Source organism: Rattus norvegicus, chromosome 13, assembly GCF_036323735.1.
Source record: "Rattus norvegicus strain BN/NHsdMcwi chromosome 13, GRCr8, whole genome shotgun sequence".
In the NCBI taxonomy this organism is placed as follows: domain Eukaryota; kingdom Metazoa; phylum Chordata; class Mammalia; order Rodentia; family Muridae; genus Rattus; species Rattus norvegicus.
This window is the reverse complement of record NC_086031.1, coordinates 88,863,710-88,886,127: the sequence shown is the minus strand read 5'-3', so window position 1 is coordinate 88,886,127 and position 22,418 is coordinate 88,863,710. Positions and strand designations below refer to the sequence as shown.

The following is a 22,418-nucleotide window of genomic DNA, read 5'->3' as shown; positions in this document are numbered from 1 at the left end:
TTGACTAGGGGTAAAATTACAAGTATTTGATAAATACTGTGGTCTGGGCAGTACTAGGTGGCCTAGAGTAAAAGCATTCTAACACATTTTGCTGACTACTTAATCAATATCCACTAAACCAACCCACTTCATATCCTCCTGAGGTTCAAAAGGAGCGATCACAAGGGCATTTAGCCATCTTGATGTACATGTCACTGAATACCAACATCTTGACTGTCAGTAGCTTTGAGATCTGTAGAAATTAAGTCTATAAGAGTTCATAAGATTTATTCTTAGCTTATATATGTTATATACTTTTACAATTTTTAATGGAAATAGACTTTGAAAATATGGATCCTTGAAGACTGTTTTTTTCCAGATATTTAGACATAGAATAATAAGCTTGACATAAAGCTGAGAATCTCAAACTAGTCATGAAACAATTATTCCTAGGTAGTCATGGTAGGGTTATGATAGACATACCTGAACAGACTCTTCACATATTTTAGGGAATCCAGTTTTTAAATAAAAATTTTATTAAAGTTTTTACACCATACTTTCCATCATAGTTTTTCCCTCCCCAACTTCGCCTAGATCCTTACTTCCTCCTTATGCACCCTACATCATGCTCTTTTCAATGTCTTTCTCCCTGAACCTTCCAAAGCAAAATCAAAGCAAACAGAAAATTAACACAAAACACAAGCAAACCTAAACCCTGAAGTGAAAAGGCATGGTATTAGGACTCTTCGCTGGAAGTCTTGCACCATAGCTAATTCTTGTGTTTCTAATCCAACCTTAGTTTGGAAATGTTTGCACACAATCAATGGTTTATTAGTTTTTGTATGTATTAGGAGGATCCCAGACAGTATTTGAAGTATTGACTAATTGACACTGATATTCCTTATAGTGCCATTTTGTGATTGATAGCCAAATCCTTAGTATGACTTCTTTACCTGTCTGCTGAGATCCGTCACACATCAGTCTGGATCTTCTCTAGGATGGTGGCATCTTCCCAGCATGGTCTTCCTGAAAGCATCCTTCACCTCTTTATTTCTTAAGCAGTAGATGGCTGGGTTGAGGAACGGGACAATGACAGTGTAGAGCACAGAGATGATCTTGTTGTAGTTGAAGGTGTACATGGCTCGGGGCCGTGCATAGGTGAAGAGAGTGGAGGAGTAGTAGATGACAACCACTGCCAGGTGGGAGGTGCAGGTGGAGAAGGCTTTGTGGCGTCCCTGTGCTGTAGGGATCCTCAGGATGGCTACAATGATGGCAGCATATGAGGAAACCACGCCCACTAAAGGCAACAGAATCATTACCAGTGCCAGCAGGAAGTCTACCAGCTCTGCTTGCTCCTTGTCTGAACAAGTGAGGTTGAGCAGTGGGGAGATATCACAGAAAAAGTGGTTGATGATATTGGGCCCACAATAGGATAACCGAGAAATGAAAAGTAGCTTCATCATGGAACTGAAGAACCCACTGCCCCAAGAAGCAGCTGCTAGGCGAGTGGCCAGCCTAGGAGGCATGAGACTAGGGTAACGGAGGGGTTCACAGATAGCCAGATAGCGATCATAGGCCATAACTGCCAAAAGGACACACTCAGTGCAGGCTAAGGCAATAAAGAAGTAGAGCTGGGTCATGCAGCCTCCATAAGAGACTCTACCGTCCTCGGTAAGGAAGGCTCCCAAGAGTCTGGGAATAGTAACATTGATGTACCATAGTTCCAGGAAGGAGAGGTGACTGAGGAAAAAGTACATGGGGCGATGGAGGCTTGGGGTGAGCCAGATTGTAGAAACAATGAGCATATTTTCCAGTAATGTCAACAGATAAATCGCAAAAAAGAAAACAAAGAGGAGTGACTGAAAGGGTGGAGCGGTAGGAAACCCCACCAAGACGAACTCCTCCACATGGCTTCTGCTCAGATTACTCATGGTCCAGTCCACTTGAATGCCTGCAAAAGTAATAGGAATGATGCCAAGAAGTGCTTGCTGGCAGGAACCTGAGATGGATGTCTCCTGAGAGGCTCTACCAGAGCCTTACCAATACAGATGAGGATGCTTGCAGCTAACCATTGGACTGAGGATGGAGATCCCAATGGATGACTTAGAGAAAGGACTGAAGGAGCTGAAGGGATTTGCAACCCCATAGGAAGAACAACAATATTAACCAACCAGACTCCCCAGAGCTCCCAGATACTAAACCATGAACCAAAGAGTACACATGGAGGGACCCATGGCTCCAGCCACATATGTAGCAGAGGATGACATTGTCTGGCATCAATAGGAAGAGAAGCCCTTGATCCTGTGAAGGCTTGTTTCCCCAGTGTAGCGGACTGCCAAGGCGGTGAGGTGGGAGTAGGTGGGTGGGAGTGGGAACATCCTCACAGAAGAAGGGGGAAGGGTTATATGAGGGGGGCCTGGGAAAGGAGATAACATTTAAAATCTAAATCCATAAAATATTCAATAAATTAAAAAAATAAAGGCTAAAAGGCAAATGCATCAAAGCAATAGCAACCTTGAACAGGTTACAAGCCTATAGATGTTCAATTATTCAAGATATTACCAATTCTTACTTTATGTTTCCCTCTTCACTGTTCAATTTCAAGGGAAGCATTCTTGCTCTTGAAGATGATACTCAGTAACTAATGACCTCAACTACATTAAGTATTCAGTGAATGCTAGCTTAGAGACTTCAAAATTGCCTTATTATTTTGAGTCTTAATTTTCAATAATTTAAAAAAATCTTTGATATGCTCTTCTCTCACTTTCCTCAGGAAAAACTACTACCCTCCAAGCCCCAGAGCACTTTTACTCAATGTTTATCGGATGAAATAATAAAAGGACATCAAGGGAGATCCTTGGAACTTGTCACTGAAGAGAAATTGACTAGGAGGTTGTGAAAATCCAGTGATTTCTGGAGTTACAGTGTAAGAGAGCACAGCAGGAAGAAGTATTTTGAAATGTGTTCATTACACTTAGAGAAACAATCCAGTATAGAGATAAGGAAATACTCTGAAAAGAGCTTCATTTAATCTTTTTGAGGTCATTCCTTGTTCCAGAGTCACAATGTTTCATTCTTAGAACTAGTTTGATGGGCTGTCCATATCAGACAGAGCAGTGGTTCTTGTCCTCCTATCTACTCAGGAGAATGAGGCAGGAAGATTGAAGCCAAGAGTGCAGGGCTAGCTTGGAGAACAAAGTCAGATTTTCTATAAAAGAAATGTAAAAGCCGTATGTTATATCCACATATCCACATGATCACACATTCACACACACACACACACACACACACACACAAACATACACACTCATGTACACATACACATGTATGCACACACATGTGCACACAAACACACACTCATGTACACATGTAAATATATGCATACACACACATACACACACACACACACACACACACACACACACACACACACACACAGCTAAAGCCAAGCTTATTGGGGAGTCAGAACAAAACCTTTGCATGTTCTAATCCCTGGAACCTGTGACTATTAAAAGGAGCTTTGAAAATGTGATGGAATGAATAATTTAAATTACTAGGTGCCAGATGGAAAAATTGTCCTGAATTAACAAGGTGCCCTTACATCCAATCACAGGAGACTTTAAAGGAAGGCTAGAAAGAAATATGAGACTGACCTGCAGATGAGAAGACAACGTAAGGCTGGAACACAGAGAGATTTGAAGATGTGGCTGCTCTCAAGGGTTATAATGATTTGGTTACAAACTCAAAGATGCCAAAAGCTGCCAGAAACTAGCAGAGCTAAAGAATAGTTCTTTCCCCAAATTTCTAGAAGAATCATGGCTCTTCTAGTACCTTGACATTAGAAAAGTGGTACAGATTTCAGACGTCAAACACCAGACTCTGAGAAGTAAATATAGTTTTGCACCCCGGCTTCCATGGTAATGATATGGTAAGTGACCACAGGAAACTGACAAGCCTACACAGTTGGTCATCTTGCCCTAGCTGTCCATTCTGCTATGCTTCCCTAGTCTCCTATCAACACTGCCAGAGACCTGACTTCCTCAATGGGCTGTTGGGAAAGTTGCAAATCTGACTTAAGGTAGTGTTATACAGCTGAAAGGAACATTTCATTATTAGTTAGATTTAAGCATGCCACATTGCTTCCTCAAAAATCTTTAAAAGTGATATGTCATGTTGTTACCTACTTTAATCAGACACTGAAATATTTACAGGACCCTAATCCTACCACGTCGGGAATACTAATCTAAATGAAACCACTATGTCACCTCTTCACCTATTCAAATCATCTAAATATTGAGGCTGTGATTTCCTTTAATACTTTTTACATTATGTAAATGAATATAAATAGTAATAGTAACAACCTTTATATTATAGGCATCACAATATAGAATGTTTTATGATATTTTGTAATTGTAGTTCTTTTGTGGATTCATCTGTATCTATGTGGGTCTCTCTCTCTTTTTTTGCTCTTTTTGTTGTTGTTTTTGTACTGTTGAGATTACAAATACTTTATTAAAGACTTTCCTCTAGATGTTATAAAATTAGCATCCTTCTAGCCCAAACAGTATAAATATTTGTCAATGTTTGAAAAATTATATTAGACAAAACGTTAACATTTTATTGAAAACCCATCTTCTACTAATGTGGATTGTCGTTTTTATATTTTTATATGCAACCATGACTGCATATTATCCCAAATGAGGAAAATTCCAGCATTAATTCTACTCTTGCATCTCACGGTAGAAGGCTAAATGTTGGTAAACCCACTCCCCCAGGTGACACTAATGGCCCTGAGAGTGAAAGTGACTTTTCTGTAGCAATGACACAAAGTAATTTCAACGTTTTATTAGTTATATGCAGAAATCACACAGTAATCCATCATCCAAACTGTTTCTATTGATCTTTTAGCTGACAACTGGTTTGGCTCACAGGAAGAATTTGCTACTTCATTATCTGCCCTTCACTGTTTCTCTGCTGATTGGCCCTGACACTAACGTACACTCTGGGGCACTTTCAGACCATAACACACAATTATGCCATTTCTGATCAAGAAGAAGAAATTGTTTTTGAACAGGGAAGTTGGAAAAAGAAACAGCTCTCTCTCAAGTAGATTGATTTTTGGAAGTGTGCAAAAGAAAGTTGGATGAGGACCAGGGGACAATTCCTTTGGTACTATTCCTTACCTTGATCTTGGGAAATTATCTGTAGCTCAGAGTGCCTATTAGCCTCAACCTGGAAAACAGTGAAATGATGGGCTAGATGCTTTCATGAGTGAGGAAAGCCTTAGAGCCTGTCCAGAACAAGGTGGCAAAGTTCAGATGCCAAAGAAGCCAGAGCAGAGGGAGGTTTGCTGAGGAACAGTGTTTTTCATTGCCCTGTTCCCAGCATACACTGCAGTATATGAGAAGCAATAAATCCCTACCAAATGTCAGTGGAGCATGACAGACACATACACATTACATTATCTCATGTAGCTTCATTCAAATACATGTTTTATAAACTTAAAAACTGAGACAAACACAAAATGTAATTGTTGGTCTCAGCACTGTATAAAATTACAGAGTAAAAAATAGCTGGAAGTGCAGTGAGAGCAGGAAAGAGCTCAGGACATCCTTCTGTTCTCCCGTTCACAAGTTCACCTTCCTCCTGAAGTCCACCATGACTTAAGTTATCTGTTGAATTCAAGGCAAGCCAGCCCCAGCACATAGGCTGCAGTGTGCTAAAAGGTGCCTATGGCTCTAACTCTCACCTCTTCCTCAGTGACACCTAATATCCTCTTCCGAGGCTGGCATCAGGATCCTGTTTGCTATTCAGGCAGGCCAAGTACTTCCCCTCCAGGCAAGGCAAGTTTGACCTATGTTACAAACTGGATATATTTCCCTCTCTTCTCTACAGTATGCTCTGTGAAGAGGCTGCCCTACACAGACTCTTAAGGACAGGATTCAGGTTACTTCCTCTGAATCTGTCTGTGGATGCTAACCTCATGATTAGTTCTCTCTCTCTCTCTCTCTCTCTCTCTCTCTCTCTCTCTCTCTCTGTGTGTGTGTGTGTGTGTGTGTGTGTGTGTGCACGTGTGTTCTGTTTCTGTTTTTTAAATGTTTGCTCTCACTTCTGGGAACCCCTTACTTCTTCCTTACATCTTCCCACTTGCACTCCAAACATTTCACAATAACAGGTCTGCACCCTCCTATCTGGACATGACAGGACAGATGAGCCTGAAGTTTCAACTGTCATGTTATCAATATCTTGAAATACACTCTACTCATCAGAGGACTTGCATTTTAAGTAGAAATTAATAACGGTGTGAATAGTGATGGGGGCATCTTGAGTACCCATCCCAATACAATTCCTTGTTGAGAATAATTTGCCCACAAAGTGAATCAATTCATTATTTTATAGTGATAATGATAATAATAATAATAATAATAATAATAATAATAATAATAATAATAATAGAACAAGCTTGGTGATTCCATAGATGTTTGGCCCTGAAAATACAAGAAGTCACTTGATCCAAACTGGCTACTTTTAACAGCAAACCTGGCCAAATTTTCATCCAGCCCCCCAACTTCCTAACTTCCTGCATGCTACAAGATTGAAATTTTAACAGCCTATTTCTCTGCCTCTGATGCCTCTGCACAGGGAGTAAGTCTTCATCCAGAGACACAGAAAACAAGAGCCCTCCACACAGAAACACTGTTTCCAGAGAAATCTAAGATTATTATTTTTTTTTTAGTTTTCCTTCAATTCTTCTGTTGATAAATACAAAGTGAATATCGATGCTCTAGCAAACGATATAGTGGATCTGTAACTGAGGAACATTGAAGTCATTAAAATAAAGGAGAAATACCAATGGAACGTATGAGCCCAAGTTAGGCTCTGAGAACTTTTTATGTGCTAGCAATTCAACAATGCAATGAGCCGAAGGACCTTTATCTCTACTTATGACTAACATAGAAGGATGATATTTAATTTTAAAGATCATACACCTGGGACATTGTGAGTCTGATAATAACTCGGATGATCTTGTCGTGAATATAGGGGAGCGAACCTCACTTCTATCTTGTATCTATTATTCTCCAGGAAAATGAAACAAAAAATAAAAGTTAAGTTTTGACAACTGATGAATGGTAGACTTTATCAACGTGTAATTAAAAGTATTCTGCTCAGATATAGACATAATTAGGTATAGCTGTAGGCCCATGGATACTTTCCTTTAAGCATAAAATATCAGTTCTTGCCTTTCATCACTGTTTTTACCTTTTAAAATTTCCCCTTAAATTTTCTATCCTGTCCAATATTCTTAGAGACCTTCGGAGTTTTGATACTTTCTTACTTAAATATGTCCTTTATGAGATGCACATAGAACAACAGTAAGGTGTCATGTGACCACAGTTAGAATGGATATTATTGAAACAGAACATGCACACACATCATGCGCATGCATGCGCGCGTGCACAAAAACACACACACGCACACATGCACACCCACATGATTATATATAAACCAAGTAGGAAATTATCCAACTACATAAAAGAGGAAAGCTATCATTTCAGCAAAATGGAAAAATTAGCTGGCACAGGAAGACAAACGCTGTATGTGTTCCTATATATATATATATATGGAAGCTAAAATTACTGACCTCAAAGTAGAAGAGAATGAAATAGTGCTTGCTAGAGGTGAGAAAGTACAGTGAGAAAGAGAGCGGAAGGAAGTTTTGATAGTGAATTCCTAACATGATTTCATAGAATCAATAGGATCTAATGTTCTACAGAACAGTGGGCTGACTATTGTTGACAAGAACCTATTACCAAGTTAATGAAAAACTATAGAAAAGAATTCAAAGTCTCCAAACACAAAGACATGATAAGTAAATGATATTTATCCTTCTTAATTAATTTTTACACATTGTATACATGTGTTAACATATCATCTCATATTCCATGATCTATCATCATTGCATTCCATTATAAAAATGTAAACATGTCTATACCCAGGAATATACTTACACTAGTGAACACTTTAAAAACATTTCTTCTTTGCAATTTTCATAATTGTAAACATATAGGTCTAAGGTATCTCGGTAGGGCACTCACTATGAGACGTTGAATGACTAAGATTCATCAGAATTTAAGCAGCCTGGATTGTCAGGGAAAGTCAATGGCTTGTTGACCTCATGAAAAGTGTAAGGAATGGTGAAGGGCCTGCATAATGATGTATTTTCTTGAGATACTCACCTCTCCTCTCTCCTGTCCTTGAGCTTCCTGTCCTCCTCATTCACTTTCTTTGTGTCTTCTGATATTTGTTATGTCTGGTTCCTTGTGCCTTCTGAGCAGGCAAGGTCTATTACTAGTCCCCTTCAGTAGACATGACACTTCATCATGGAATTAGGGTCATTTGTGGCAGGATAGGACAGGACATGACAGGAAATAGGTTGAGCAGATTGGGCCCCAAAGCCAACCGGAGTGTCAGTAGCCAGTTCTTATGAATAGGGCTGTCCCTCCTCCGGGATATGGCCCCTGAAGACATATTGTCATGGTGACCTATGTTTCTCCAAGAAGACTGTCCAAGTCACACACCTCAGGGAAATTTTTTTCCTATTTCACATGTGATAGTCTGAGTCCTAACAGAACTTAGGCCTGCAGCCAGGTAGAGTATCTTCATGTCGCTTCTCAAATTCTGATGTCAGAGGGACTGGAGAAGCAAATGTTTAGGGAACCTCAAGTCTAAATTTCTCTTTAAAAGGAGATGGTGAAGTAAGAGAGTTGTGGATGGATGGATTCTCCCAGACTCTATTTGGGTTTTGAGGACATGATCATTTGTCAAACTTGTTCGTCTTTGCATCTTACCATCTGTCCACCTATGGGTTGGAGATGTGTGCTTTGTTTTCCTAACATAGTCACCAGCTGAATAAGGGAAATGTCCTTTCCTGCTTACATTTCTATTCCCCCAAGACCTGTTTCTAGATAAAACTGGCCTAGGAAGACAGATAGTGTAGACCTCAGAATAAGTGGGTGAGATTGGCAGAGGTATCTGCAGACTGTTGATTCTGAGCTCTGACCTGAGGCAGTTTATGAATGTGATGAATTCCTCCTCCCATAACTCTGGATTTCTTGACTGGTGCTATGGGTACATGGCTTCTTGGCTTTGTGTCATGCTAAAACTATCACAGATGAAGTAGCTTACCTCTTGAGATCCAGGCTAAGAGTACGAATCATTTATCTATCACACCGTGTTAAGGGAAGAGTGAGTTGTAATAAACATTCTCAATCTTCTCTGCAGTAACGAATGAACGCGTCCTGTGACTTCAAAACAGTCGATATGCTAACACAGTCAAGTGGTATAAGGACATCACTGCATGCAATGGAATTTACCCACACCCACTAGTGGTTTTGTTGATGATAAGGAAGCTGAAAAATTCTTATCATTAAGTAAAGTAAAGCAGTGTTATTCAGGAGCCTATTATGATGCTGGTGTAAATGATCATAATACATTGCTAGTTTCATGAAAGGTTAGTACATAAATTGTGTGTATTGCATACTTCATAATGACAGCAAATGACTAGCTGGCTTATTTACTTCATCATAACCCCAGAGTGTATTTCTTTTATATATATTTTGAAGCCAATATTGTTAATAAACACTATGCCAGTAGAGTTTATGTGGTTTTCCTATTATACTTTTGTCATTTTTATTTTCAGTGCTAGAGATTGAACTCGGAGCCTGAGACACACTCAGCTTATATTATACCACTAAGAACCCTCCCAGCCATTATTATTTTAGAATTTTCTGGTACATGTGCATAATGAAAGTTTTATATAAATAGCATACATGTTGTACCTATAGCAGCTTCAGATGGCGTCTGTTTTCTACATCTCTTGATTTATTTATGCCACCTAGGCTTGTACAATTACTTAAAGACACCTAATGGAGTGTTTATCAAAATATGAACCCTTGTTAAGTGATACACAGCTACAGTTCTTTTTGTTGGATTAGGTGAGACTGTATGGAACTGAAACTTTAGAGTTATGTCTGAGGCTTTAGTCCAGTCTTTCTCAACCTTCCTAATGCTGTGATTTTCTTTAATATTTAACATTTCAGCTCCTCATTGACGACCACCCAATCATCAAATACTATGTCATAACTATAATTTAGCTACTATTCTGAATAGTAATGTAAACATCTGATATGCAGGATATCTGATATACAACCCCTATAAAAAGGGTTGTTCAGATTCCAAAGGGGTCTTGAGCCAGAGGTTCAGAACCTCTGCTTAGCCTAATATGGAAAGATGACTGCAACTCTCAGAGAGACATGGATAAAGCACAAGAGAAAAATCAATAGGTCTTGTCTAACACATGGAGTGTAAGTAAGAGGTAGACTCATGCTGCCATTGCTTAGAAACGTTAACTTGGGCCTAAGATTTAATAACTGTAGAGGATTGTATTTGTTATGCTTACCTAGAGGAAGAGGGGCCATGGTAGAGAAGGGTGGAAGGGATAAAAAGAAAAAGCGAACCAGTAAAGGATGAACAAGAAATATTTGAAAGAGGGACTTTGACTGACAGAAATATGAGTTCAGAATTTATCCAGAAGAGGAAATCACAGGACTCAGAAAGGGACAAGAGTCTAGTGTAGTGTTCTGGAGGTTAAAGGACTAGATGTTTCAAGAAGTGTTTTCAGTAATTGAACAGGTAGACCTACTTTAAGCTTCTTTCTGTTGGTATAAGTCATATACAAATCTCTTTTACTGAACATTTGTGATCTGTCCCATGATTTGCACTGAGGGATTTGGTCTAGGATCTCCACAGAAACCTATCTATACATATCTAGATCCCAAACATAGAGTGGTTGGTATAGTGGTTGGCCATAGACCTCTCCTTACCTTCTTGTGTGATGAAAATCATCTAAGGTTATTTATAATTCTTTACACAGGGTAAACAATATGCAACCATTAGTTTAGATTGTCTTTTATTTAGATTTTAGGGAATTTATTGCTATATGTATTATTTTACTGTTTTTCACATAATTTCTTTTTATATTTAAATTACTTTTTTAAATTTATTTTTTAAATTTGGTTTGATAGCTATGGGCATTTTGTCTGTGTACTTGTTTGCATTTCTCATGTGTTCCTGGTACCAGGGCAGGACAGAAAAATAATCTTTGTAACACAACATGTCTACAATCTATATTGACAAGACAGTAAGGGATAGTTTAATCAAGACAGACTATTTATGTGTCTACAATCATCAGTTGGTCTCTATAGCCATTCTATCTGGACTTCAGGAAGGTGATGTACACTATATAAAGCAGAGAGGGTGTTTGAATCACAGTTTGGAGGCTACAACAGCATTAAAACATTCCATCTATTTTGCCTCTAGTGAGGGAATTACTACAGGGTCAAAAGCACTATAGAAGACACACTTGAAAAGAGGGAGGAGAGAGAGATCCCACATAGAGAGACAGGAAGTAGTAAACTAGAGAGGCTAAAGCTGCTATTCATATAGCAAGCAGCTCATGGAACTAACACATTCCAATAGGGCATGACTCTGATGATGAAACATCCATCTACACAAAATTTTACAAAACAAACAAACAAAATGGAAAGAACCCAAGAGAAGGAACAAAAAACAAAAAAAACCCCAAAAAACAAAACATCCCCCCAAAATAAAACAGAGACCCATTCACTTACATTCAGGAATCCCATAAAGAAACTAAATGACACTTGTCATATACATTCCAAGGACCTGTTCCAGATCCAGGTACATAAATAGCTGTTAGTTCTTCCACAATCTCTGTTAGTGCATATGAATTTTGGTCATGTTGATTTAGAGGGCTTTGTTTACATGGTGTCCTCCATTCTCTCTGACTTTTACATTCTTTCTGCTTCCTCTTCATCAGGGTTCTCTGAGCCCTGAGGGGAGGCATTTATTTTATTTTATTTTTTCTTGGCAATTTTATGTATTTACATTTAAAATATTATCCCCTTTCCACCCTCTCCCTTATCCTTCTATCACCCTGCTTCTATGAGGATGCTCTACTCCCACCCACCCACTCCAATCTCAACACTCTGGCCTTACCTTATACTGGGGAAATGAGCCTTCACAGGACCAAGGACTTTTCCTCCTATTGATGCCAGACCATGTCATTCTCTGTTACATATGTGACTGGAGCCATGGGTCCCTCCATGTGTACTTATTGGTTTCTGGTTTAATCTCTGGGAGTCTGGTGGGGTCTGTTTAGTTGATATTGTTCTTCTTCCTATGGTGTTGCAAACCCCTTCAGCTCCTTTAGTCTTTTCTCTCTTTGTTCAGTTTAATGGCTAGCTGCAACCATCGTCATCTGTATTAGTAGGGCTCTGGCAAAGCCTCTCAGGAGACACCCATATCTGGCTCCTGTCAGCTAGCACTTCTTGGCATCACCAATAGTGACTGGGTTTGGTGGCTTCATATGAGATGGATCCTTAGGTGGGGCAGTTTCTGCATGACTTTTCTTTAGTACCACTCTTTTTTTCTGTATTTCCTCCCATGAGTACTTTGTTCTTCTTTCTCAGAAGGAGTGAAGCATCCACATTTTGGTCTTCCTTCTTCTTGGGCTTCATATGATCTATGAATTTTTCCTTAGGTATTCTAAGCTTTGGGGTTAATATCCATTTTTCAGTGAGTGCATACCATGCGTGTTCTTTTGTGATTGGGTTATGTCACTCAGGATTATATTTTCTAGTTCCATCCATTTGCCTAAGAATTTCATGAAGCCATTGTTTTTAAGGGCTGAGCAATGTTCCATTGTGTAAATGTATCGCATTTTCTGCATCCATTGATCCATTGAAGAACACCTGGGTTGCTTCTAGCTTCTGACTATTATAAATAAGGCTGCTGGGAACATAGTGGAGTATGTGTCCTTGTTATATGTTGGAGCATCTTTTGGGTATATGCCCAGGAGTGGTAGAGCTGAGTGAGGGGAGAGATTCAATGGAAACATTACTTTCAGAGCTGAGTATGTCAAGATATCTCACTTTCCACATAATTGTCTGAATAATGTGGGTTTCTGTATTTGTTACTTTCTGCTTTGGACGGAAGCTTCCCTGATGATGGTTGAGCAAGGGACAGATCTATGAGTATACTAGGATGTCATTAGGAGACATTTTATGGCTACTTTTTTGAAAATAAAACAAAGAGTGGTATTTGGATTTTCCCTAGGACCCTGGGTTATGTAGTCTCAAGTTCCTGGTCATTCAAGCAGCATTAAGTATGGGTTTCATCTTTTGGAGTGGGCTTTCAAACAAACTGGATATTGGTTGGTTACTCCCACAAATATAGACCTGCCATCACACTAGCATATATTGCAGGCACTACTCTATTGTAGGACAAAGGGTTTGTGACTCAGTTGATGTTTCTGTTTCTCCTTTGGCAGCAAGCTGACTATTATCCTCTAGAAAAGAATCCAGCACATATGAGTAAAGCATCTATGTACGTACTTGCTTGACCTTCCCATGTTCATTGAGTTCTGTAGGTATTGCCTTCAGCAAAGGGGTCTTGCTAGCAGTCTGCCAAGAGCAATCTATAGTATTGACAACAGCCTGCATTCTTGAGAATTCACATGGGACCCCTTTGCTCTGGCTACTTAAAGGAATTTATTTCCCCTTAAGGACCTCTATCATACTCATAAAGGCTTTTTAAGTTCTTTGTCTTGTGCTTCATCTATATTGAAATGCTCAGGGCTTGTTGTGGAAGTGTTGCTAGACTCTAGTGGATACATCTTATTCTTCCTGTGATTTTAAATTGAAGTCCAGGCATGTAGGTTTTGGAAGATTGGAATTATAGGTGCTAATATCTCGTCTTGTCTTTGTTGGGTAGGTATTTTGTTCCTTGGCTTCGTTGCAATCTCTGTTTTATAGGAGAATATGGTGGCAACTTTGTTGCCTATTATAAAATTCTTCTGGGATCCTGATAGACATACCACTTCGGGTTCTAGGTAAAATGTGCTTCCAGATATTAGAAGGCGACAACTAGGGGATGGTCTGAGGGTGGGCTGAGGGAGTCAGTAGGATGGAAGGAAACAAAGTGTTCCACTAGGATATGCTTAGTTCTCTGGAAATGGGGGCAGAGAATAAGGAGATGCCAAGGCAAATGGTCTACTTAGAGCTGGTGAAGAGACCAAGAAATTGAAAGTGGAGGAAAGTAAGGATGCCTGCAATTACTTTAACTGCTTTGCTGGCTAGAGAATGCCAGTTAGAGTCAATGGTTAGAATAAAGCAATGAGTTGGGCAAATGAAGTTTGGAGGACATCTGTATGATACATTGGAGAAGGGAGTTGGGGAGGAGAAGGGAGGCTGCAACAGATGGTCTGCTACAGAGTCGGAGATAAGACTGGAGAATTGGTTCTGGAGGAGCTGAGGGAGAGGTAAAGACCTGCATTTAGCCTACCTGCTTCTCTGGTTGGAGTCCAAGTTTCAGTAGTTTGATCAATTATTGACCTTTATACTAACCACTATTCCCTGTGAAAAGCAAATTCTTTGATTAAGTTTGAGACCATCTCAATTTATGGGTATAAACATAAATATTTAGAAGACAGTTTCAGAGCATAAGCATTTATCCAAAAAACAGTACATACATTCACCCTCCAAAGCATAGGACCTCCTTGTTTAAAAAAATGTTTTAACCAGATTAAGAATAATATAAGTGAAATACCTCCTGTACTGGCTGGTTTTGTGTGTCAACTTGACATAAGCTGGAGTTATCACAGAGAAAGGAGCCTCCCTTCAGGAAATGCCTCCCTGAGATCCAGCTACAAACCATTTTCTCAATTAGTGATCAAGGGGAAAGGGCCCAGCCTATTGTGGGTGGTGCCATCCCTGAACTGATAGACCTGGGTTCTATAAGAAATCAAGCTGAGAAAGCCAGGGGAAGCAATCCAGTAAGGAGCACCACTCCTTGGTTTCTGCATCAGCTCCTGCCTCCAAGTTCCTGCCTCATGTAAGTTCCTGTCCTGACTTAGTGATGAACAGCAATGTTGAAGTATAAGCTGAATAATCCTTTTCCTCCCCAGCTTGCTTCTTGGTCATGATGTTTTGTGCAGGAATACAAACCCTGACTAAGACACATCCTTTGAAACAGTTCTTGAACCCAATTAGAGAGTGGTTGGTTGCCCCTTAGCCATCATGTAACATGATGAGCACCAGTAGGCACATCTTGACTCTTACTTCAGTATTATAAGTAATGTGTCAACACATTTCATTTACTAAAATTTTGCAGGCTCTAGTAATTACTAACCCATGTTAAAATAGTCTTTTTCACTTCCTACACATGCGAGTAAATACATGGCTTTTGCTTTTCTACATTTTACTTTAATCCTCCAGTTTCAGTTCTAGATTTAAATATAATATCATCTACCCATATCATGAGTGAGTAAATACCATTTATTTATTTCAACACAGTTTCAGTAATAGAAGCAACTTAATATAGCTTCATTAAAGCTTAATATTATAACAGGAGCACAGAAGATGTGTTCTAAACATGAGTCCATGCCAAGCAAGAGTTATCATAGCTAGTGGTAACTTCAAGGAACTGTTATGTGGGACTATTTTTCCTTTTAAAAAAATATTTATTTTATATCTTGACCACAGTTTTCCCTCCTTCCTCTCTTTTCAATCCTCCTCCCCACCTCTTCTCTCCATCCCTCCACTCCTCCTCAGTTTCTCTTTAGAAAAGAGTTAGGCTCCAGCCAGTCATGGCATATCAAGTTGCAGTAAGACTAGGTACCACTTCTTCAGTTAAGGTTAGACAAAACATCTCAGTATGGTGAAAAGTTCCCCAAAGCAGGCATGAGAGTCAGAAATAGCTCCTGCTCCCACTTTTAGGAGTCTCACAAGAAGACAACGATACATAGCTATAGCACATTGTAGAGGGCCTATTCAAACGCATGCAGGATCCTTGATTGACAGATCAGTCTCTGTGAGACCCTAAGGGGTGAGGTTAGTTGATTATGTGGGTTTTCTTGTGATGTCCTTGATTCCTTTGGCTTCTACAGTCCTTTCCCCCCTCTTCTGCAGGATTTCCCAAGCTCTGTTTAATGTTTGGCTGTAGGTCTCTGCATCTATTTTCCTCAGTTGCTGGATTGTAGGATGATGACATCACGCAGGTGAAGTCAGGTACAAGATAGAACAAGGCCTGTCATTGGACGAGAAGGCAGGATGGGTGGGAGAAAAGTTTTAGAGGGAGGAGGAGACTGGAGTGAGCGAAAAAGAGAAGAAGCTGAGAGAACAGGGAGGTGGATGTTAAGATTCCTCTCTGCAGATTTACAGGTTGTTATGAGTATTAAGGGATGGATGTGTAGGGCTTTGTATGCCTAGATGAGCAAATTATATATTATCAATGGGATCAGAGATTATTGTGTTGTGTGTTCTTTCATGTGGCAATTTAAGTTTAAGAAAATATGTGGCAATTGGAGACACTAGGCCGCCAAGGAACTGGGATATATATTTCTGGCATGGTGGCAGCCTGCCTTGGGAACTAGATGGGTACAGAGATTGTTGCCAGGCTCAGAGAGAAGCTATCAGCAGTGTGATATGGGATAGAGCAACGTGGGTGAGAGGCTTTGCTGACTGAGCTGAAGATATCTACCAGATATCTTGGGGCATTGTGGTGCCAGACCTAGTGTGGGATAAGACAAGATCATTTTTTAAAAATTTACAGCAACAGTTTACAGCAACCTTTAACAGCAACACTGGGAAGCTTCTCTGATGACATTTGGACTCGACATCAATTTATGTGACAGAATATCACTAGGAATCCTTTCATTGAATTTTTTCTTTTGCCTTTCATGTTTGATTCTAACATGGGTCTCTGGGCTATCCAGCTTCTGGTTCCTGGCCCTGTGGGGTTATGGATGGGCTCCTCCTCCTTAGATGATCCTCAGCTTGATCAGTCATTGGTTAGCCATTCATAATTTCTGTGTCACCTTTATCCCAGCACATCTTCATAGGCAGGAAAAATTGTAGGTTGAAGATTTTTTGGCTGGGATGGTATACCATTCCTCCATGTGAAGACTTGCTTGGCTACTGGAGATGGCTGGTTCAGGCTTTGTATTCCCTATTGCTAGGCGTCTTCACTAGGGTCATCCTCATAGATTCCTGGGAGTTTCCATTGCCTTAGGTTTTCAGCTTGTCCCAGAGATGACCCACCCCATTCCAGTTGTCTCTCCCAGTATTCTCTCCCTCAGTTCTCCTACACTTGATCCTTCTATCTCCATTCCATCACCCCTGTCCAGACCTCTCCCCATCCATCTATGATGCCTATTCTGTTTCCTCTTTTCAGTGAGATTTATATGGTTCCCTTGAACCATGCTTGTTACTTAGCATCTCAAAGTCTGTGGATTGTACCATGGTTATCCTATACTTTACTGCTAATACTCACTTATAAGTAAGCACATACTGTCTTTGTCTTTCTAGCCCTGGTTTGTCTCACTCAGGATAATTTTTATCTACCTCCATCCATTTGTCAGCAAATTTCATGATGTCATTGACTTTAATAGCTGAGTAATACTCCATAGTGAAAATGTGCCACATCTTTTGACTCATTTTTCAGTTGAGAAACATTTAGGTGGTTTTCAGTTTCTGGATATTAGGAATAAAGCTGCTATGAACAAGGTTGAGCAAGTGTTTTTGTGGTAGGGTGTAGCATCTTTTGGGTATATGCTCAGGAGTGGTATAGCTGGGTCTTGAAATAGAGTCCCAATTTTCTGACAAATTGCCATATTGATTTTCAAACTGGCTGTATAAGTTTGCACTCCCAGCAGCAATGAAGGAGTGTTCCCCTTGCTGTACATTCTCATCAGTATATTTTGTCTACTATGAATTCAGATGCTAATTACTGTGCCCAGAGAACTGGTTGAAGTCCAGGCATTGTCATTGTCATGAAACTTGGAGCATCCCCTATCCCTGTGATGTGTTAGAATTCATTTCCATCACTTCTGATTGGTTAACTAAAAGTTAATTCAGTCTATAGCTGGGCAGAAAAGAATTGGATGGGACTTCCCATCCCAGTCAGGGTATTCTGAGCCAAAAGAGAGAAGAAAGAGGAGAGGAAGGAAAGGATCAGGAGTTTTAGCCATGGTCAGATCTTCAGGGGAGTCACCATGAGGACACACATGGAATAGAATGAGCCAGAGAAAAACTCAAATGCAGGTAAAGAACCACAAGCCTGGGAAACAGGCAGCTTTGTCAGGTTACAGTAGCTCAGAACCTGTCCAGCTTGGTGGCTGCAGATTGTTAATAATTATATTGGTTCTCAGTCTTATTTATTTGGAAGTAAATAGGCAAGAGCATGCAGAGAGCGCCTTGTCTTTTTTTTTTTTTTTTTTTTTTCGGAACAAACGGGGAAGGGAGAGAAAAGCCTCCATAATGAACTTTACAAACCGTGACTTGTGTCTTTGTGCTTAGTTAGTCTGGCAGGTGAAAGCTACAATCTCATGGTTAAGGATGTTAAACGTTTCTTTAAGTGCTTCCTGGCCATTAGAGATACTGCTATTGAGAATTCTCTGATTGGGTCTGTACCCCATTTTTATTTGGATTGTTTGGTTTGTTAATATCTCGTTTCTTGAGTTCTTTGCTAGATGATTCCTTTGTTAGATATGGGGTAGGTGAAGAACTTTCTCAATTCTGTACGCTGCCATTTTTTAATTTTTGTGGTGTCCTTTGCCTTTGTAGAAGGCTTTTAAGCTTTTGAGTCCCATTTATTGGTCGTTGAGCTTAGTGCCTGCATAATTCTGTTCACGTGACAATGAATTCAAGATTATTTCCAAATTTCTATTCTATCAGGTTCAGTGTATCTGGTTTTACGTTGAGGTATTTGATCCATTTAGACTTGTGTTTTGTGTAGGGTGATAAATATGGATCTATTTGAATTCTTTACATACAGAAATCCAGTTAGGTCAACACCATTTATTGAAAGTATTTTCTTTTTCTCCACTACATGATTTTGACTTCCTTGTCAAAAGTCAAGTGTCTGTGAGTCTGTGGGTTTATATCTGGGTCTTCAACCAGATTCCATTGACTCACTTGTCTTTTTCTATACCAATACCATGCAATTTTATTATTGCTCTATAATACAGCTTGAAATCAATAGCGATACCTCCAGAATTTCCTTTACTATTCAGGATTATTATAAATATCCTGAGATTTTTTGTTTGTTTGTTCCTTCAAGATCTGTTAAGAATTGTGTTGGTATTTTGATGGGGATTGCATTGAATTTGTAAGTTGTTTTTGTTTAGATGGCCATTTTCAGTATGTTAATCCATGATCACGGAAGATCTTTCCATCTGTCTATATTTTCCTCAACTTCCTTCTTCAAAGACTTGACATTTTGTCATACAGGTCTTTCACTTGATTGTTTAGTGTCACACCAAGATATTTTATATTATTATGGCTATTATGAAAGGTATTGTCTCACTAACATCTTTCTCTGCCTGTCTAACTTTTATATAATGAAGGGCTAGTGATTTCTTTGAGTTATTTTTTTTTTTATATCCAGCCTCCTTGCTGAAGTTGTTTATCAGCTTATGAGTTCTCTAGTTGAGTTTTTGGGGTGTGATATGTATACTACCACATCATCTACAAGTACCAATATGTTGACTTCTTCCTTTCCTTGTCAATTTTTTTCTAGCTAAAACTTCAAGAACTGTATTGAAGATACCGGGATAGAGTACACAGCCTTGTCTTGAAGATACCGGGATAGAGCACACAGCCTTGTCTTGTCCCTGATTTTCATGGACTTACTTTCTTCTTCTTTTTCTCCTTTATTGGGTATTTTTAATTTACACTTTAGATGTTTTCCTCTTTTCTGGTTTCCCCTCTAGAAATCTGCTATCCCATTCCCATCCTGCTTCTATGAAGGTGCTCCATTACCCAGCCACCCACTCCCTCCCACCTTCTGCCTTGACATTCCCCAACACTCAGGCCTCGAGCCTTGACAGGACCAAAGGTCTCTCTTCCCATTGGTGCCCAACAAGGGCATCCTATGCTACATATGCAGCTGGAGCCGTAAGTCCATTCCTGTGAACTCTTTCATTGGTTCTTTAGTCCCTCGGAGCTCTGGGGTGTCTGGTTGGTGATACTGTTGTTCCTCTTATGGGGATGCAAACCCTTTCAGCTCTTTCAATCCTTTCTCTAACTCTTTCACTGTGGACCCCATTCTCAGTTCAATGGTTGGCTGTGAGCATATGCTTTTGTATTTGTCAGGCTCTGGCAAAGCCTCAAAGGAGACAGCTATATCAGGCTGCTGTCAGCATGCACTTCTTGGCATCTGCGATATTGTCTGTATTTGGTGTCTGTATATGGGATGGATCCTCCAGGTGGGGCAGTCTCTGGATGGCCTTTCAGTCGTTGCTCCACACGTTTTCTCCATATTTTCTCCTGTGAGTATTTTTGTTCCCCTTTTTAAGAAGCATCAAAACTTTGGTCTTCCTTCTTCTTGAGCGTCATGTGGTTTGTGCATTGTATGTTGGGCATTCCAAGCTTTTGGGCTAATATCCACTTATCAGCAAGTGCATACCATGTGTGCTCTTTTGTGATTAGGCTACCTCACTCAGGATGATATTTTCTAGTTCCATCCATTTTCCTAAGAATTTCATGAAGTCATTGTTTTTAATAGCTGAGTAATACTTCATTGTGTAACTGTACCACATTTTCTGTATCCATTCCTCTGTTGAAGGACATCTGGATTCTTTCCAGCTTCTAGCTATTATGAATAAGGCTGCTATGAACATAGTGGACCATGTGTCCTTGTTGTATATTGGAGCATCTTTTGGATATATGCCCAGGAATAGTATAGCTAGGTCCTCGGGTTCTATGTCCAATTTTCTGAGGAACTGCCAGACTGATTTCCAGAGTGGTTTTACCAGTTTGCAATCATGCCAGCAATGGAGGAGTGTTCCTCTTTCTTCATATTCTTGCCAGCATCTGTTGTCACCTGAGATTTTGATCTTCGTCATTCTGACTGTCTCAGAATTGTTTTGATTTGCGTTTCCCTAATGAGTAAAGATGTTGAACATTTAAGGGCTTCTCAGCCATTTGAGATTCCTCAGTTGAGAATTTTTTGTTTAGCTCTGTAGCCCATTTTTAAATAGGGTTATTTGACTCTCTGGAGTCTAACTTTATGTGTTCTTTGTATATATTGGATATTAGCCCTCTATCAGATGTAGGATTGGTAAAGAGTTTTTCCCAATCTGCTGGTTACCATTTTGTCCTAATGACAGTTTCCTTTGCCTTACAGAAGCTTTGCAACTTTATAAGGTCCCATTTATTGATTCTTGAACTTAGAGCATAAGCCAATGGTGTTCTGTTAGGAAACTTTCTCCTGTGCTCATGTGTTCCAGGTTCGTACCCATTTTCTCTTTTATTAGTTTGAGTGTATCTGGTTTTATGTGGAGTTACTTGATCCACTTGGACTTGAGCTTTATACAAGGTGCTAAGAATGTATCAACTTTCATTCTTCTACATGCTGACTGCCAGTTTAACCAGCACCATTTGTTGAATTCCACAGAATGGTTGTAGCTCCTTTGTCAAAAATCAAGTGACCATAAGTTGTATGGGTTCATTTCTGGGTCTTCAATTCTATTCTATTGACCTACCTGCTTATCTCTGTACTAATACCATACAGCTTTTAACCACTATTTCTCTGTAACACAGCTGGAGGTTATAGATGGTGATTCCCCCAGAAGTTCTTTTATTGTTGAGGATAGTTTTCTCTGTTTTTTTTTGTTATTCCAAATTAATTTGCAAATTGCTTTCTAACTCTGTGAAGAATTAATTTGGAATTTTGATGGAGATTGCATTGAATCTGTAGATTGCTTTCGGCAAGATGGCCATTTTACTATATTAATCCTGCCAACCCATGAACATGGGAGATCTTTCCATCATTTCTTTCTTCACAGACTTGAATTTCTTGTCATACAGATCTTTCACTTGCTTGGTTAGAGTTGCAACAATGTATTTAATATTATTTGTGACTATTGCGAAGGGTGTTGTTTCCCTAATTTTTTTCTCAGCCTGCTTATCCTTTGAGTAGAGGAAGGTCATTGATTTGTTTGAGTTAATTTTATCAAGCCATGTTGCTGGAGTTGTTTATCAGGCTTAGGAGTTCTCTGGTGGAATTTTTTGGGTCACTTAGATATACTATCATTTCATCTGCAAAAAGTGATATTTGACTTTTTCCTTTCCAATTTGTATCCCTTTGACCTTTTTTTGCTATCTAATTGCTCTGACATCAAGTCCTAGGTAAAGAAGTAGGCATCCTTGTTTATTGCCTGATTTTAGTGGCATTGATTCAAGTTTCGTTCCATTTAGCTTGATGTTGGCTACTGGTTTGCTGTATATTGCTTTTATTATGTTTAGGTATGGACCTTAAATTTCTGATCTCTCCAAGAGTTTTATCATGCAGGGGTG

The 22,418-nt window shown here is 39.5% G+C and overlaps 1 protein-coding gene across 1 annotated transcript; it reads right to left on the bottom strand.

Moving 5' to 3' along the window:
- Positions 1-956: 956 nt before the first annotated feature.
- Positions 957-1,910, bottom strand: Or6p1 (olfactory receptor family 6 subfamily P member 1). The gene has a single exon (NM_001000087.1). The coding sequence runs from the start codon at positions 1,908-1,910 to the stop codon at positions 957-959; it is 954 nt and encodes a 317-aa protein (NP_001000087.1).
- Positions 1,911-22,418: the final 20,508 nt, after the last annotated feature.

Bases quoted from the DNA above. Each gene is read 5' to 3' on its own strand.
- Or6p1 (NM_001000087.1), bottom strand. From the start codon at position 1,910: ATGAGTAATCTGAGCAGAAGCCATGTGGAGGAGTTCGTCTTGGTGGGG.